This window comes from Lonchura striata, chromosome 37 (genome assembly GCF_050655825.1).
Source record: "Lonchura striata isolate lonStrDom1 chromosome 37, ASM5065582v1, whole genome shotgun sequence".
Lineage (NCBI taxonomy): Eukaryota > Metazoa > Chordata > Aves > Passeriformes > Estrildidae > Lonchura > Lonchura striata.
In genome coordinates this window covers 14,728,310-14,746,582 of record NC_140739.1, presented here as the reverse complement: position 1 = coordinate 14,746,582, position 18,273 = coordinate 14,728,310, and the positions used below count along the sequence as shown (strand labels likewise).

At 55.3% G+C, this 18,273-nt stretch overlaps 1 protein-coding gene across 1 annotated transcript in view; it reads right to left on the bottom strand.

Annotated features, from left to right (window-relative positions):
• Positions 1-66: 66 nt before the first annotated feature.
• PPFIA3 (PPFI scaffold protein A3) overlaps positions 67-18,273 on the bottom strand; it is a 40,995-nt gene continuing 22,788 nt past the window's right edge. The window contains exons 15-30 of the mRNA XM_085565718.1: positions 18,043-18,191; positions 17,157-17,262; positions 16,220-16,365; positions 15,366-15,511; positions 13,835-13,928; positions 12,386-12,467; positions 10,375-10,575; positions 8,690-8,752; positions 7,911-7,937; positions 6,962-7,137; positions 5,175-5,272; positions 3,551-3,726; positions 2,774-2,842; positions 1,983-2,145; positions 691-754; positions 67-389 (exon numbers count right to left, since the gene is read on the bottom strand). Coding sequence (XP_085421844.1) covers positions 693-754; positions 1,983-2,145; positions 2,774-2,842; positions 3,551-3,726; positions 5,175-5,272; positions 6,962-7,137; positions 7,911-7,937; positions 8,690-8,752; positions 10,375-10,575; positions 12,386-12,467; positions 13,835-13,928; positions 15,366-15,511; positions 16,220-16,365; positions 17,157-17,262; positions 18,043-18,191 — 1,758 coding nt within the window. The 3' untranslated portion in view covers positions 67-389; positions 691-692. The remainder of the gene's footprint in view (positions 390-690; positions 755-1,982; positions 2,146-2,773; positions 2,843-3,550; positions 3,727-5,174; positions 5,273-6,961; positions 7,138-7,910; positions 7,938-8,689; positions 8,753-10,374; positions 10,576-12,385; positions 12,468-13,834; positions 13,929-15,365; positions 15,512-16,219; positions 16,366-17,156; positions 17,263-18,042; positions 18,192-18,273) is intronic.

Below are 18,273 nucleotides of genomic sequence, written 5' to 3'. Positions count from 1 at the left end.
GGGGATTTTGGGGGTCGAAGAGACCCCGCCCCATTTATTTGGGGGGGGGTCCCCAAAAATTCCACATTTTTCCAGGTTTTTGGGGGTTTTCCCCCATTTTTTTATTGGGTTTTCCATGCAGACCCCCCCGCGCCCCCCTCCCCCAGCGCCGGGGGGGGGAAATTGGGGAGGGGGCGCAAAGGGGGGGAGGGGGGACCCCCAAAATCCCCCCCCCCCAATTTTATAGCAGCAGAGCCAGAGCCCCCCCCCCAACAAGGGCTCAGCAATTTTTTTTGGGGGGGGTCCCCAAAATTCACCCCCCAATCACGGACATGGGGGGGGGGGCGAATTTGGGGAGGGGGATTTTGGGGTGCCCCCCCCCCCACGAAGGTTTCATCAGGTCAGGGACCCTGTGAGGGGGGGGGGGGGAAATAAATGAGGGGGGGTCCCCAAAAATGGGGACCCCCAAATTTTATTCACCTCCAGCCCCGAATTGAGAATCCCCCTCCCCAAAATTCAGGACCCCCCCCCAAAAAATTGAAGACCCCCCTCAAATTCTTCACCCTCCCCTTAAAAAAACCCCTTAATTCACCCAAATTTGAGACCCCCCCCCAAATTTCTCAGCCCAAACCCCCCCCCAAAATTGCACACCCGAGACCCCTCCCCAATTTCCCGTTCCCCCCAAAAAAAATTTTGGGGACCCCCCCTCACCGTTAACAGGAGTAGGTCCGGACCGAGACCCCCCCATCCCCCCTCGGGGGGGGCAGCGAGTTTCCTGAGGGGGGGAGGGGATGGGGGGGTCAGGACCCCCCAAAAAATCCCCCAGACCCCCCCCAAAAAAATCCAGACCCCCCAAAAACTTGGGACCCCCAAAATCCCCTCAAAATCCCCCCAAAATCCCCCCAAATTTGCCCCCAAACCCCCCCAAAATCCTCCCCACGACCCCTCCCCAAATTCCCCCCAACCCGAGCCCTCCACGACCCCCCAAAAATTGACCCCCCCAGGCATCAAAAACCCCTCCGAGACCCCTCCCCAAAATCGACACCAAATCTCCCCAAAATCCCCCCCTGACCCCCCAAATTTCCCCAAAATGCCCCCCAGACCCCCAAAATCTCCCCCAAACTTCTCCTCAACCCCCCCAAATCAACCCCAGACCCCCAAATTCCCCCAAATCTCCCCCAAATTTCCCCCCAGACCCCCCAAAACCCACCCAAATCCCCCCCAAATTTCCCTTCAGCCCCCCCAAATCAACCCCAGACCCCCCAAACCCCCCCAAATTCCCCCAGATTTCCCCAAAATGCCCCCAAGACCCCCAAATCTCCCCCAAACCCCCGCAAATCTTCCCTAGATTTCTCCAAAATGCCCCCAAGACCCCCCAAATTTCCCCTCAACCTCCCCGAAATCATCCCCAGACCCCCAAAATCCACCCCAAATCCCCCCAAATCTCCCCTAAATTCCCCAATATGCCCCCAAGACCCCCAGAATCACCCCAAATTTCCCCCAAACTCCCCAAATCAACCCCAGATCCCCAAAATCTCCCCAAATCCTCCCCAATCTCCCCCAAATTTCCCCCCTGACCCCCCAAATTTCCCCCCAGACCCCCCAAACCCCCAAAATCTCCCCCAAATTTCCCCCCAGACCCCCCAAAACCCACCCAAATCTCCCCCAAACTTCTCCTCAACCTCCCCAAATCAACCCCAGACCCCCAAATTCCCCCAAATCCCCCCCAAATTTCCCTTCAGCCCCCCCCAAATCAACCCCAGACCCTCCAAATCCCCCCCAAATTTCTCCCCAGACCCCCCAAATCTCCCCCAAATTTCCCCAAAATGCCCCCAAGACCCCCCAAATCACCCCAAATTTCCACCCAGGCCCCGCCAAATCAACCCCCAAACCCCCCAAATCTCCCCCAAATTTCCCCTAAACCCCCTCAAATCTCCCCAAATCCCCCCCAAATTTCCCCCAAACCCCCCCAGGACCCCTCCCCAAATTCCCCTCCCCCTCACCGTCGGGCTGGACCTTGCGCAGGGGCAGGGGGGGGGTCCCCAGGGGTCCCCCCCGAAAGTTGGGGGGCAGCATCTCGGCAGCGTCGGGGCCCCCCCCCCGCAGCTCCTTCTCCCGGAACAGCTTCCGCCAGGACGGGGAGCGGGTGAAGGGTCTGGGGGCGTCCTGGGGGCACCCCGAAATCTGAGACCCCCCCCCCGGGGTGGTGGGAGGGGGGTTTGGGGGGGTTTGGGGGGGATTTGGGGGGATTTTGGGGGGATTGGGGAGAGTTTGGGGGGGTTAAAGTGGATTTTGGGGGGATTTTGTGGGGATTTTAGGGTCCTGAAGGGTCTGGGGGCGTCCTGGGGGCACCCCGAAATCTGAGACCCCCCCCCAGGGTGGTGGGAGGGGGGTTTGGGGAGGTTTGGGGGGGCTTGGGGGGGTTAAAGTGGATTTTGGGGGGATTTGGGGTGTTAAAGTGGAATTTTGGGGGGGATTTTGGGGGTCCTGAAGGGTCTGGGGGCGTCCTGGGGGCACCCCGAAATCTGAGACCCCCCCCGGGGTGGTGGGAGGGGGATTTGGGGGGGTTTGGGGAGATTTTGGGGGGATTTTGGGGGAGGTTTTTGGGGGGATTTCGAGGATTTTGGGGAGGGAATTTGGGGAGGATTTGGGAGGGATTTTGGGAGGATTTTGGGGGGATTTGGAGTTTTTTGGGGGAGGATTTTGGGGGGATTTGGGGTCCCCGGGGTGGGGGTGGTCCCAGGGGTGTGGGGGGGTCCCGGGGGGGGTCCCGGGGGTCCCGCCCCTCCCCCACCTCATCGAGGCGCCGCTCGGTGCCCGCCGAGATCAAAGCGCTGAATTCCTTCTCCAGCAGCTGCCGCGCCTGGACAGAGAGGGGATTTGGGGGATTTGGGGGATTGGGGGGATTTGGGGGATTTGGGGGATTTGGGGGATTTGGGGGGATTTGGGGGATTTGGGGGATTTGGGGGGATTTGGGGGGATTTGGGGGATTTGGGCGATTTGGGGGGATTTGGGGGGATTTGGGGGATTTGGGGGATTTGGGGGATTTGGGGGGATTTGGGGGATTTGGGGGATTTGGGGGATTTGGGGGGATTTGGGGGATTTGGGGACATTTGGGGACATTTGGGGATTTGGGGTGACCAGTCCCTCCTAGTCCCACCAGGCTGTTCTGGGTGGGGATCTCTCCGTTCCCCAGTCCCTCCCAGTTTGTCCCAGTTTGTCCCAGTGCTCCCAGTCCCACCTGCGTGTTCTGGGTGGGGATCTGCAGCAGCAGCGCCAGGTCCGCCCAGTCCCTCCCAGTGCTCCCAGTCCCACCTGGCTGTTCTGGGTGGGGATTTTTGCCCTTCCCAGTCCCTCCCAGTCCCTCCCAGTTTGTCCCAGTTTGTCCCAGTGCTCCCAGTCCCACCTGCGTGTTCTGGGTGGGGATCTGCAGCAGCAGCGCCAGGTCCGCCCAGTCCCTCCCAGTGCTCCCAGTCCCACCTGGCTGTTCTGGGTGGGGATTTTTGCCCTCCCCAGCCCCTCCCAGTTTGTCCCAGTTTGTCCCAGTTTGTCCCAGTGCTCCCAGTCCCACCTGCGTGTTCTGGGTGGGGATCTGCAGCAGCAGCGCCAGGTCCGCCCACTCGAAGGTCTCGTCCAGCGCCAGCAGCGCCCCGTGCACGCCGGACTCGCCCAGGTTGGGCGCGAACTCCCGCAGCCCCACGCTGCTCACCCAGGCGCTGACCCGCTCGTTGGACCACACCACCACATCTGGGGCACCCCAAAATCTCGGTGGCACCCCAAAAATCCCGCCCCGGATCCCCCAAATCCCACCCGAAACCCCAAAACCCGCAGGGATCCCATATTCCTCCTGGGGTCCCAAAAATCCCCCAAATCCCCAGCCAGGGATCCCCAAATCCCCACCCAGGCGCTGACCCGCTCGTTGGACCACACCACCACATCTGGGGCACCCCAAAATCTCGGTGGCACCCCAAAAATCCCGCCCCGGATCGCCCAAATCCCACCCGAAACCCCAAAACCCGCAGGGGTCCCAAAATCCCACAGAATCCTCTGTGACATCCCAAAAATCCCCCAAATCCCGACCCAGGCGCTGACCCGCTCGTTGGAGCACACCACCACATCTGGGGCACCCAGAAAATCCCGGTGGCACCCCAAAAATCCCGGTGGCACCCCAAAAATCCCGCCCCGGATCGCCCAAATCCCACCCGAAACTCCGAAACCCGCAGGGATCCCAAATTCCTCCTGGGGTCACAAAAATCCCCCAAATCCCGACCCAGGGATCCCCAAATCCCCACCCAGGCGCTGACCCGCTCGTTGGACCACACCACCACATCTGGGGCACCCCAAAATCCCGGTGGCACCCCAAAAATCCCGGTGGCACCCCAAAAATCCCGGTGGCACCCCGAAAATCCCGGTGGCACCCCAAAAATCCCGGTGGCACCCCAAAAATCCCTCCCCGGATCCCCAAAATCCCCTCAGGACCCCCCCAAATCCCCCCGAGCCCCCCCAAAATCCCTCTGAGACCCCCCCAAATCCCCTCAGGACCCCCCCAAATCCCCCCAAGACCCCCCAAACCCCTCCGAGACCCCCCTAAAACTATTCAGGACCCCCCCAAAATGCCTCCACGACCTCAAGGACCCCCTCAGGACCCCCCCAGGACCCCCCAAAACCCCCTCAGAGCCCCCCCGACTCTCCCATACCGATGGTCCCCCCTCAACTCCGCCCCCCAAATCCCCCTGAGACCCCCCAAAACCCCCTGAGACCCCCCCAAACCCCCTCCACGACCCCCCCAGACCCCAAGGACCCCCTCAGGACCCTCCAGGACCCCCCCAAACCCAACCAGATCCCCCCCAAATCCCCCCCTTTTCTCCCCCGTATCAGCGATTCCTCCCCAACTCTGATACCAGGGACCCCCCAAAGCCCCCTGAGACCCCCCAAATCTCCTCAGGACCCCCCAAAACCCCTTCACGACCTCAAGGACCCCCTCAGGACCCTCCAGAACCCCCCAAACCCCCCCAAATCCCCCCCTTTTCTCCCCCATATCAGCGACCCCTCCTCAACTCCGACCCCGAGACCCCCCCAAATCCCCCCGAGGCCCCCCCAAATCCCCCCGAGACCCCCCGAGACCCCCTCAGGACTCCCCAAACCCCCTCAGGACCCCCCAAACCCCCTGAGGACCCCCCAAAATCCCCCCGTACCCGAGGTGCCCCCCTGGCTCTCCTCCCGCCGCCGCTCCAGCTCCTTGCGGTCGTAGTTGAGGCGCTTCAGGCACATGATGCCGTAGTGGAGGCTCACCCTGGGGGGTCCCCAAAGCAAATTTGGGGGTCCCCAAAGTCACCTCGGGGGTCCCCAAAGTCACCTCGGGGGTCCCCAGGTCACCCTGAGGCCACCCCGGGGGTCCCAGGGTCGTTTAAAGGGGGTTGGGGGCACCCCGAAGTCACCCCGGGGGTCCCAAAGTGACCCTGGACAGGGTTTGGGGACATTTTTGGGGGGCTGGGGTCGCTCGAGGGGGTCCCCAAAGCGAATTTGGGGGTCCCCAAAATCAGCTCGGGGTCCCCAAAGTCACCTCGGGGGTCCCCAAAGTCGTTTAAAGGGGGTTGGGGGCACCCCAAAGTCACCCCGGGGGTCTCAAAGTGACCCTGGAGAGGGGTTTGGGGTCATTTTTGGGGGTTTGGGGTCACCCTGGAGGGTCCCCAAAACAAATTTGGGGGTCCCCAAAATCCGCTCGGGGTCCCCAAATTCACTTTGGGGGTCCCCAGGTCACCCTGAGGCCAAACTTTGAACGTTTTGCCCCAAATTTTGGGGTTCCCCCCTAAATTTTGAGGTTTCCCCCCGAAGTTTGAACATCCCCCCAAAATTTTGAGGTTTCCCCCAAACTTTTAACCAATTTTTTTCACCATTTTCCCACAAATTTTCAACATTTCCTCCAAAATTTTCACCATCCCCCCCAACTTTTCCCCATTTTCCCCACAACTTTTCCCCATTTCCCCCAAACCTTTAATCAAACTTTTAATGATTTCTCCCAAACTTTTCCCCATTTTCCCCCAACTTTTCCCCATTTCCCCCCAAATTTTTTGCCATTGCCTCCAAATTTTCCCCATTCCCCCCAACTTTTAATGATTTTCCCCAACATTTCCCCATTCCCCCCAACTTTCCGTTATTTGCCCTCAAATTTTAACAATTTCTCCCAACCTTTTACCATTCCCCCCAACTTTTCCCCATTTCCCCCCAATTTTTCCCCACTTCCCCAAACTTTTCCCCATTTCCCCCCAACCTTTCCCCATTTTCCCCCAACTTTTAAAGATTTCCCCCAACTTTTCCCCATTTCCCCCAACTTTTCCCCATTCCCCCCAACTTTTTCACCATTTTTTTCAAACTTTTAATGATTTTCCCCAACTTTTCCCCATTTCGCCCCAACTTTTCCCCATTCCCCCCAAATTTCCCCATTTCCCCCCAACTTTTCCCCATTCCCCCAACTTTTAATGATTTCCCCCAACTTTTCCTCACTTCCCTCAACGTTTCCCCATTTCCCCCCAACTTTTCACCATTTTTTTTCAAACTTTTGAGATTTTCTCCCAACTTTTCCCCATTTTCCCCCAACTTTTCCCCATTCCCCCCAAATTCTCCCCATTCCCCCCAAATTTCCCCATTCCTCCCAACTTTTCTCCATTTCTCCCCAACTTCTTCACCATTTTTTTCAAACTTTTGAGATTTCCCCCCAACTTTTCCCCATTTTCCCCCAACTTTTCCCCATTTCCCCCAACTTTTTCACCAATTTTTTCAAACTTTTGAGATTTCCCCCAACTTTTCCCCATTTCCCCCAACTTTTCCCATTTCCCCCAACTTTTCCCCATTTTCCCCCAACTTTTCCCCATTCCCCCCAACTTTTTCACCATTTTTTTCAAACTTTTGAGATTTCCCCCAACTTTTCCCCATTTCCCCCCAGCTTTTCCCCATTTCCCCCAAATCTGGGGTCCCCGCTCACCGGTGGAAGGAATCCACCATCTTCAGCTGCCCCCGCAGCTCCTTCTTGCTGAGGTGGTCGAGCATCCGCGCGTCCACCAGCGACTCCATGAAGTAGCTGCGGTACTGCGGCAGCCCCAGGCTGGGCAGCCACTCGTTCCCCACCCACTCGTGGTTCATGTCCCCGTGCGCCAGGATCTGCGTGGGGGACCCCCGGGGGTTTATAACCCTGCCAGGACCTGGCTATGGCACCCCCGAATTTCCATATTCCTGCCAGGACCTGGCTATGGCACTCTAAAGCTTTATAGCCCTGCTAGGACCTGGCTATGAGACAATCCAAAGCTTTATATCTCTGCCAGGACCTGCTTATGGTACCCCAAACCTTTATATCCCTGCCAGGACCTGGTTATGGCACCCCAAAATTTTATATCCCTGCCAGGACCTGCTTATGGCACTTTAAAACTTTATATCCCTGCCAGAACCTGGTTACGACACTTTAAATCTTTATATCCCTGCCAGGACCTGGTTACAGCACTCCAATCTTTTATATCCCTGCCAGGACCTGGTTATGACACTTTAAATCTTTATATCGCTGCCAGGACCTGGTTACAGCACTCCAATCTTTTATATCCCTGCCAGGACCTGGTTATGACACTTTAAATCTTTATATCCCTGCCAGGACCTGGTTATGACACTTTAAATCTTTATATCGCTGCCAGGACCTGGCTACGATCCTTTTCAACCCTCATTCAACCCTGCCAGGACCTGATCAAGCCACGCCCCATCACGCATGCCCCGCCCCTTGTGAAGCCACGCCCCCTTGTGAGGCGCCGCCCCTTTGTAAAGCCCCGCCCACTTATTAAGCCACTCCCATTGCCGAAGCCACGCCCACCGTTTAAACCACGCCCCATTTGTGAAGCCACGCCCACCTCTGTGAAGCCCCGCCCCCTTTTCGAAGCCCCGCCCCCTACCTGCTCCCAGCTGATCTCCCGCGGCTCCTGGGGGGAAAAAAAGGGGGTCAGGGGTCCCAAAATCCCCCAAAATCCCCCCAAAATCCCCCCAAAATCTCCCCACATTTCCCTCAGTAGGGTCAGGGGTCCCAAAATCCCCCAAAATCCCCCCAAAATCCCCCCAAAATCCACCCCAAATCTCCCCAAATTTCCCACAGCGGGGTCAGGGGTCCCAAAATCCCCCAAAATCGCCCCAAAATCCACCCCAAATCTCCCCAAATTTCCCACAGCGGGGTCAGGGGTCCCAAAATCCCCCAAAATCGCCCCCAAATCCCCCCAGATCCTCCCCAAATCCCCCCTGGAATCCTCCTGAATTTCCCCCAGATTCCCCCAAAATTCCCCCAAATCTCCCCCAATTTCCCCCAAAATCCCCCAAAATAGCCCCGAAAAATTCCCCCAAATCTCCCCCAGTTTCCCCCAAAATGCCCCAAAATTTTCACCCAAATCCCCCCAAATTCCCCCCAAATTTTCCCCAAATTTCCCACAAATCCCCCAAATATGCCCCCCAAATCCCCCAAAAATTTCCCCCAAATCTCCTCCAATTTCCCCCAAAATTTCCACCCAAATTCCCCCCAAAATTTCCCAAATTCCCCCCAAATTTCCCTCTAAACTCCCCAAAATCCCCCCAAATCTCCCAAATTTCCCCCAAATTCCCCAAAAAATCCCTCCAAATTCCCACGATTTTTTCCCCAAACTCCTGAATTTTCCCAAAATCCCCCAAATTTGCCCCAAATTCTCACCGCGTTGGGCGTGGCCGGCAGCGACTCCATCTCCTCGTGCGTCATCCACACGTTCCCCGTGACCTGCGCGGTGACGTCATCGGCCGGGCGGTGACGTCATCGGCCGGGCAAATGACGTCATCGGGAACAAGAAACCGCCGGGACAGGAAATGACGTCACGGAGGCGTCGGGAAAGCTCCAAAATTCCCAAAATATTCCCCAAAAAATTCTATAAATGCCCCCCGAAATTCCCCATAAATTAATAAAAAAAAAAAACCAAAATATTCCTCCCAAAATCCCCCAAAATTCTCCCTCAATGCCCCATAAATTCCCAAAATATTCCCCAAAAAAACTCTATAAATCCCCCATCAATTCCAAAAAAAATTCCAAAATATTGCCCCCAAAATCCCCCAAAAATCCCCCAAAATTCTCCCTCAATTCTCCATAAGTTCCCAAAATACGCCCCAAAAAATTCTATAAATTCCCCCCAAAATCCCCCAAAAATTCAAAAAAAAATCCCAAAATATTGCCCCACAAAATCCCCCCAAAATCCCCCAAAATTCTCCCTCAATGCCTCATAAATTCCCCCATACATTCCCCCTTTGCACACCCATTTGCACACTCACGGTGAGCGAGACCATCCCCCGGTGTGAGACCCCAAATCCCCCTCCCCAAATCCCATAACCCCATATAAATTCCCCTATGCATTCCCCATACATTGCCCCTTTGCACACCCATTTGCACACTCACGGTGCGTGAGGAGTGGGCACAGAGGGGCTGGTGAGCGACACCATCCCCTGAGAGACCCCTCCCCAAATCCCCTCCCCAAATCCCATATCCCCACACATTCCCGTATACATTCCCCCATACATTGCCCCTTTGCACACCCATTTGCACACTCACGGTGCGTGACGAGGGGGCACAGAGGGGCTGGTGAGCGAGACCATCCCCTGAGAGACCCCTCCCCAAATCCCTTACCCCCATATAAATTCCCTATACATTCCCCCATACATTGCCCCTTTGCACACCCATTTGCACGCCCATTTGCACACTCACGGTGCGCGAGGAGGGCGGCGCCGAGGGGCTGGTGAGCGACACCATCCCCCAGTGTGAGACCCCAAATCCCCCTCCCCAAATGCCATATCCCCACACATTCCCCCATACATTCCCCCATACATTGCCCCTTTGCACACCCATTTGCACACTCACGGTGCGCGAGGAGGGGGCACAGACAGACTGGAGAGTGACACCATCCCCCGGTGTGAGACCCCAAATCCCCCTCCCCAAATCCCATATCCCCATATAAATTCCCCATACATTGCCCCATACATTCCCCCTTTGCACACCCATTTGCACGCCCATTTGCACACTCACGGTGCGCGAGGAGGGCGGCGCAGAGGGGCTGGTGAGCGACACCATCCCCTGAGAGACCCCTCCCCAAATCCCCTCCCCAAATCCCTTACCCCCATATAAATTCCCCATACATTCCCCCATACATTCCCCCATACATTCCCCCTTTGCACACCCATTTGCACACTCACGGTGCGCGAGGAGGGCGGCGCCGAGGGGCTGGTGAGCGACACCATCTCCCAGTGTGAGACCCCAAATCCCCCTCCCCAAATGCCATATCCCCACACATTCCCCCATACATTCCCCCATACATTCCCCCTTTGCACACCCATTTGCACACCCATTTGCACACTCACGGTGCGCGAGGAGGGCGGCGCCGAGGGGCTGGTGAGCGACACCATCTCGCGCACGGCCAGGCGCAGCTTCAGGCGGTGCAGGGGGTGCGAGATCCCCAATTCCCGCTGGATCTCGGGGTCCGACAGGTTGGCCAGGACGCCCCCGCTGCGCACGTTGGCGCGGCACGCCGCCACGTACCAGGCGGGCATGCCCACCCACACCTGCCCAGGGGGACGAAAATGGGGCTGGGGTCCCCAGAAATGGGGCTGGGGGCTCCAGGAATGGGTTAGGGGAGGCCCAGGCCCGAAAAACCCCAAAAAACCACCAAAAACCATCCCAAAACCACCCCAAAACCACCCCAAAAACCTCGAATCTCCAGGGCATGCCCACCCACACCTGCCCAGGGGGACGAAAATGGGGCTGGGGTCCTCAAAAATGGGGCTGGGGTCCTCAAAAATGGGGCTGGGGGCTCCAGGAATGGGTTATGGGAGACCCGGGCCCGAAAAAACCCAAAAAAATCCCGAATCTCCAGCCCAAGATATCACCAAACACACCTGGGATACTCAAAAATGGGGCTGGGGTCCTCAGAAATGGGGCTGGGGTCCCCAGAAATGGGGCTGGGGGCTCCAGGAATGGGTTAGGGGAGGCCCAGGCCCGAAAAACCCCAAAAAAACCCAAAAAAATCCCGAATCTCCAGCCCAAGATATCACCAAAGATATCCCCACCAACCTGGGATACTCAAAAATGGGGCTGGGGTCCTCAAAATGGGGCTGGGGGCTTCCCAAATGGGTGGGAGGAGCCCCGAGCCTGAAAAACCCCCAAAAAACCCAAAAAAAACCCCCAAACCAGCCCAAAAACCCCGAATCTCCAGGGCATGCCCACCCACACCTGCCCAGGGGGACGAAAATGGGGCTGGGGTCCCCAGAAATGGGTCTGGGGTCCTCAAAAATGGGGCTGGGGGCTCCAGGAATGGGTTATGGGAGACCCGGGCCCGAAAAACCCCAAAAAACCCCAAAAAAATCCCGAATCTCCAGCCCAAGATATCACCAAACACACCTGGGATACTCAAAAATGGGGCTGGGGGCTCCCCAAAATGGGTCTGGGGTCCCCAAAAATGGGTCTGGGGTCCCCAAAATGGGTCTGGGGGCTTCAGAAATGGGTGGGCAGAACCTTGAGCCCAAAAAAACCCCAAAAAAATCCCCCCAAAAACCCCAAAATCTCCTGGATTTCCCCAAAAATGTCATTTTTTCCCCCAAGATTTTGGGACTTTTTTCCCCAAATTTCTGATTTTTTTTCCCAAATTTTTGGATTTTTTTCCCCAAGTTTTTTGGGGGTTTTTCCCAAATTTTCCGCTTTTTTCCCGAAATTTCAGAGGGATTTTTTCCCAAATTTTGAGGTTTTTTCCCAAATTTCTGTGTTTTTTCCCCAATTTTTGGGGTTTTTTTCCCAATTTTCTGCGTTGTTTTCCCAAATTTTGGGGGGTTTCCCCCCAATTTCAGGGATTTTTTCCCAAATTCCCACTCTTTTCCCCAAATTTTGGGGATTTTTCCCAAATTCCCGCTCTTTTTCTCCAATTTTCCCCAATTTTTTCCCCAATTTTGGGATTTTTTTCCCCCCACACTTGTTGGCAATTTATTCCAAATTTTCCGCATTTTTTTCCCAAATTTTGGGATTTTTTTCTCAAATTCCTGCGTTTTTCCCAAATTTTGGGGTTTTTTTCAAAAATTTTGTGTGTTTTTTCCCAAATTTTGCGTGTTTTCCCCAAATCCCCGCATTTTCCCCAAATTTTGGTGTTTTCCCCCCAAATTTTCGGGGAATTTATTCCCAATTTTCCTCATTTATCCCGAAATTTCAGAGTTTTTTTCCCCCATATTTTGGTGGGTTTTTCCCCAAATTTGAGGCTTTTCCCCCCTTTTTTTTTTATTTATTCCTAAATTTCTACATTTTTCCCAAATTTTGGGGGTTTTTTTTCCCAACTTTTGGGTTTTTTTCCCAAATTTGGGCTTTTTCTCCCCAAACTGCGCCGCTCACCTCGAGCCAGGACACCACGGTGGGGCCGTCCCAGGCGGCGAAGGGCAAACCCTGGCGGCACGCCTCCTCCAGCAGCTCGTGCCTGCAGACCCCTCCCCAAATTACCCAAAATCCCCCGAATTCACCCCAAAACCCCCCCGGGACCCCTCCCCAAAGTAACGAAATCGGGACCCCCAAAATCCGCCCCAAAATCCTCCAAATTCACCCCAATATCTCCCAAATTCACCCCAATATCTCCCGAATTCACCCCAAATTCACCCCAAAACCCCCCAGGGACCCCTCCCCAAATTACCCAAAATCCCCGGAATTCACCCCAAAACCCCCCGGGACCCCTCCCCAAATTACCCAAAACCCCCGGAATTCACCCCAAAACCCCCCCGGGACCCCTCCCCAAATTACCCAAAACCCCCGGAATTCACCCCAAAACCCCCCCGGGACCCCTCCCCAAATTACCCAAAATCCCCGGAATTCACCCCAAAACCCCCCGGGACCCCTCCCCAAATTAACGAAAACCCCCGGAATTCACCCCAAAACCCCCCGGGACCCCTCCCCAAATTAACGAAATCAGGACCCCCAAAATCCGCCCCAAAATCCCCCAAATTCACCCCAAAACCCCCCGGGACCCCTCCCCAAATTCACCGACCCGGAACCCCCAAAATCCGCCCCAAAATCCCCCCAATTCACCCCAATATCTCCCGAATTCACCCCAAATTCACCCCAAAACCCCCCCGGGACCCCTCCCCAAATTACCCAAAACCGCCCGAATTCACCCCAAAACCCCCCCGGGACCCCTCCCCAAATTCACCGACCCGGGACCCCCAAAATCTGCCCCAAAATCCTCCAAATTCACCCCAAATCCACCCCCGGGCAGCCTCCTCCAGCAGCTCGTGCCTGCAGACCCCTCCCCAAATTACCCAAAACCCCCCGAATTCACCCCAAAAACGCCCCCGGGACCCCTCCCCAAATTACCCAAAACCCCCGGAATTCACCCCAAAACCCCCCCGGGACCCCTCCCCAAATTAACGAAATCGGGACCCCCAAAATCCGCCCCCAAATCCCCCAAATTCACCCCAAAACACCCCCGGGACCCCTCCCCAAATTCACCAAACCACGACCCCCAAAATCCCCCCAAAATCCCCCAAAATCCCCCCACATCCCTCCAAATCTCCCCAAAATCCCCCAAATCCCCCCAAAATCTCCCAAAATCCCCCCAAATCCCCCAAAATCCCCCAAATTCCCCCCAAAAATCTCCCAAATTCCCCCCTAATTCTCCCCTAAAATCCCAAAAAAATCCCCCAAATTTCCCCCCAGATCCCCCCAAAATCCCCCAAATCCCCCCCAAATCCCCCAAATTTTCCCCCAAATCCCCCAAATCCCCCCAAATCCCCCCAAATCCCCCCAAAATCCCCAAAATTCCCCCAAATCCCCAATTTTGGGGACCCCCCTCACTTTTTTTTGCTCCTCCGGTCCTTGTCCACCGCCCCCGGCAGCTTGGCCAGGCCCAGCGCCTCGGGGGGGCCCGGCTCGTCCGAGGGGGTCCCGGCTGGGGGGCACAGGTGAGACCCCTCCCCAAATTCCCAAAAATCCCAAAATCCCAAAAATTCCCCAAAAAAAACCAAAAAAAACCCGAAGAAAATAGCGAAAAACCCGCCCAAAATAGCAAAAAAACCCCCTAAAATCGAAAGGAAATCCCCCAAAATTAACGGGAAACCCCCCCAAAAAAAATCCATCGGGACCCCTCCCCAAATTCTCCAAAAATCCCAAAATCCCCAAAATCAAAAAAAAAAAAAAACCCCAAAGAAAATAGCAAAAAAAAGCAAAAAAAAACCCCAAATAGCAAAAAAACCCCCTAAAATCTAAAGGAAATCCCCCAAAATTAACGGGAAACCCCCAAAAAAATCCATCGGGACCCCTCCCCAAATTCCCCAAAAAATCCCAAAAATCCCAGAAATCCCCAAAATCTCAAACACCCCCCCCCCCAAAAAAACAACAAAAAAAAAACCAAAAAACCCACCAAAAATTACCAAAAATCCCCCCAAAAATCCCCAAACAAACCCCAAAAAATCCCCAAAAAATCCTCCCCAAAAACCCAAAAATTCCCCCCAAAAAAACCCCCAAAAATCCCTCAGGACCTCAAAAGTTTCGGGGTTTTCTTCTGGATTTTTTGGGGATTTTTTGGGTTTTTTGTGGATTTTTTGGGGGTTTTTTTGGTTGTTGTTGGTTTTTTTTTGGGGGGGGTTTGGGGGGGATTTTTGGGTGATTTTAGGGTTTTTTTTTTAGATTTTTTCGGGATTTTTTGGGGGATTATTGGAGATTTTTTGGGGTTTTGGGGGTTTTTTTGGGGGGATTTTTTGGAGGTTTTTTTTATTTTTTGGGGTTTTTTGGGAATTTTTTGGGGATTTTTTTGGGGATTTTTGGGGGATTTTTGGGGATTTTTTTGGGGATTTTTGGGGGATTTTTTGGGGATTTTTGGGGATTTTTTGGGGGATTCTGCAGGGATGTTTTTTGGATTTTTCGGGGGGATACTTTTTTGGGGACTTTTTGGGGATTTTTGGGGATTTTTTGGTGATATTTTGGGGATTTTTTGGGGATTTTTTTTGGGGATTTTATTTTTGGGGATTTTTGAGTGGATTTTAAGGATTTATTTGGATTTTTTTTAGTGATTTTTTGGGGGGTTTTTTGCGATTTTTTTGCCATTTTTTGGCGATTTTTTGGCCATTTTTTTTCCGATTTTTTTTATTTTTTGGGGATTTTTTTGGGGATTTTTGGGGCCCATTTTGGGGGTCTCAGGTTTAATTTGGGGAGGGGTCTCACCCGGGCCCGCCTCCCGCGGGGGGGAAGAATTTGGCTTTTTTTGCGATATTTTTGCCATTTTTTGGCCAATTTTTTCCCGGTTTTTTTTTATTTTTTCGGGATTTTTTGGGGGATTTTTTGGGGCCCATTTTGGGGGTCTCCGATGTAATTTGGGGAGGGGTCTCACCCGGGCCCGGCTCCCGCGGGGGGGGTCCCAGCCGCCCTTTCTCCTTCTTGCCGAAGAGGCGGCCGATGGAGGATTTGATGCTTTTCTTTTTGGGGGGGGTCTTCTGCAGGGGGTCCTGGGGGGCTCCCGGGGCCTCGGGGCCCAGCCTGGGCAATTTGGGGAGGGGGCGTCACCCCCGCGACCCCCCCAAAATTTACCGAGCCCAAAAAACCCCAAAATTTTAGCGAAAAACGTCCAAAAAAACCCCCAAATTTCAGCCCCGAAACGGGCGCGAATTCCAGCGAATTCAGCGCCAAGAAACCCAAAAATTCCCCAAATTCTCCCCAAAAATCCTCAAATTTCCCCCAAATCCTCCCCCAAAACCCCCTAAAATCCCCCCAGGAACCCCAAAATTCCCCAAAATCCCCCCAAATCCCCCCAAATCCCCCCAAAATCCCCCCAAAATCCCCCAAATCCCCCCCAAAATCCCCCAAAATCCCCCCAAAATCCCCCCAAATCCCCCCCAAAATCCCCCCCAAATCCCCCCAAATCCCCCCCAAAATCCCCCCAAAATCCCCCCCAAAATCCCCCAAATCCCCCAAAATCCCCCCAAAATCCCCCAAATCCCCCAAAATCCCCCCAAAATCCCCCAAATCCCCCCCAAAATCCCCCCAAAATCCCCCAAATCCCCCCAAATCCCCCCAAATCCCCCAAATCCCCCCAAAATCCCCCCAAAATCCCCCCAAGTCCCCCCAAAATCCCCCCAAATCCCCCCAAGTCCCCCCCAAATCCCCCCAAATCCCCCCAAATCCCCCCAAATCCCCCCAAATCCCCCCAAATCCCCCCAAAATCCCCCCGACCCCCCAAATCCTGACCCCGCTCGGGGGTCCCGCCCCTCCTCCTGCGCCGCCGGGGGGTTTCGGGGGGTCCGGGGGGGCGCGGGGGGGTCGCCGGGACCCCCCCCCTTTTCCTCCGCCCCCCCCCGCGGCTCCTCCTTGCCCACGTGGTTCTGCCAGGCAAATTTGGGGGGGGGGGTCCCCCGAAATTTTGGGGTTCCCTCCCCCCCCCAACTCATTTTTGGCGTTTCTCACCCATTTTTGGGTGTCCACCCCCCCCATTTTATTTTAGGGGGGGGGGTCTCCACCCATTTTATGCTTCCTCCCCCCCCAAGACCCCTCCCCCAAATTTTGGGGTCCCTTCCCCCCATTTTTGGGGTCCCCACCCCCAATTTTGGGGTCCCCACCCCCAATTTCGAGACCCCCGCCCCATTTTTTCACTCCCCCCCCAATTTCTGTCTCTCCTCCCATTTTTGGGGACCCCCCCCCCATTTTTTGGGACCCCCCCCCCAATTTCGGGGTCCCCTCCCTTTCTTCCCCCCCCCCCCCCAGTTTCAAGACCCCACCCCAATTACGGGACCCCCAAATTTAGGAACCCCCCCCCCGAATTTTCGGGACCCCTCCCCAATTTTTCGGGCTCCCTCCCCCCCTTTTTTTGACACCCCCCCCCCCAAATTTTCGGGACCCCCCCCCAATTTCGGTTCCCACCCCCCCCCCCCAATTTCGGGACCCCCCAAATTTCAGGACCCCCCCCCAATTTCGGGGTCCCCTCCCTTTCTCCCCCCTACCCATTTTTGGGGCCCCCCCCCAATTTCAGGACCCCCCCCCAATTTCAAGCTCCCCTCCCTTTCTCCCCCCCCCCTCCCCATTTTTGGGGACCCTCCCCCCAAATGTTGGGGGGTCTCACCTCTCGGGCGGGGCTGGGGGGGGCGGGGCGGGGGGGGGAGGGACCCCCCAAATTGGGGGGGGTCCCCCGGAACCGCGCCCCCCCCCCCGGGGGGGTCCCCTCCAGCCCCCCCCCCACGCGGCTCTCCAGCTCCTCGGCCCGCAGCTCCGTGCTCTCCTTCTCCTCCTGGATCAGCCTGGGGGGGTCCCCAAAAATTGGGGGGGGTCCCCAAAAATTTGGGGGGTCCCAGAGCCGAAAATCCCCAAAAAAAACCCAAAAATCCCACCGAAAAATGCGAATTTCCAGCCCAAAATGGCCCAAAACTGCCCCAAAATTTGGGGTTTTCTCCTCCTGGATCAGCCTGGGGGGGTCCCCAAAAATTGGGGGGGGTCCCCAAAAATTTGGGGGGGTCCCAGAGCCAGAAATCCCAAAAAAAACCCCAAAAATCCCACCCAAAATCGCGAATTTCCAGCCCAAAATGGCCCAAAACCGCCCCAAAATTTGGGGTTTTCTCCTCCTGGATCAGCCTGGGGGGGCCCCCAAAAATTGGGGGGGGTCCCCAAAAATTTGGGGAATTTTGGGATTTTTGGGGAATTTTTGGGTCCCCAAATTTTTAATTTTGGGGGCTCTGATTTGATCCCTTTTTGATGCTCCTGGGGTGGATTTTGGGGGCAAAAACTCCGAATTTTTGGGTTTTTCGGGCTCCCAAATTTCGGGGGATTTTGAGGGGATTTTGGGATTTTTTTGGGGTCCCCAAATTTTTATTTTTGGGGGCTCTGATTTGATCCCTTTTTGATGCTCCTGGGTGGATTTTGGGGGCAAAAAATCAGAATTTTTGGGGAAAAACTGAGAATTTTTGGGGAAAAACTCCGAATTTTTGGGTTTTTCGGGCTCCCAGATTTCGGGGGATTTTTGGGGGATTTTGGGGCATTTTTGGGGTCCCGGAATTTGGATTTTTTTGGGGTTTTTCACTGACTTGATCTCCTTGTTGATGGCCTCCAGCTGCTCCTGCAGCATCACCGCCAGCGTCTGCACGTCGGCCTGGCCGGGGGGCGAGGGGGGCTCCCCCACCCGCGGCTCCTCCTCGTCCGAGCCCTCGGGGGGTCCCTCCCCCCGCTCCCACTCCTGAAAAATCCCCAAATCCCAAAAAATCACAAAAAACCCCCAAAAAATCCCCCAAAAAACGGCGATTTTCTGAGCGAAAACG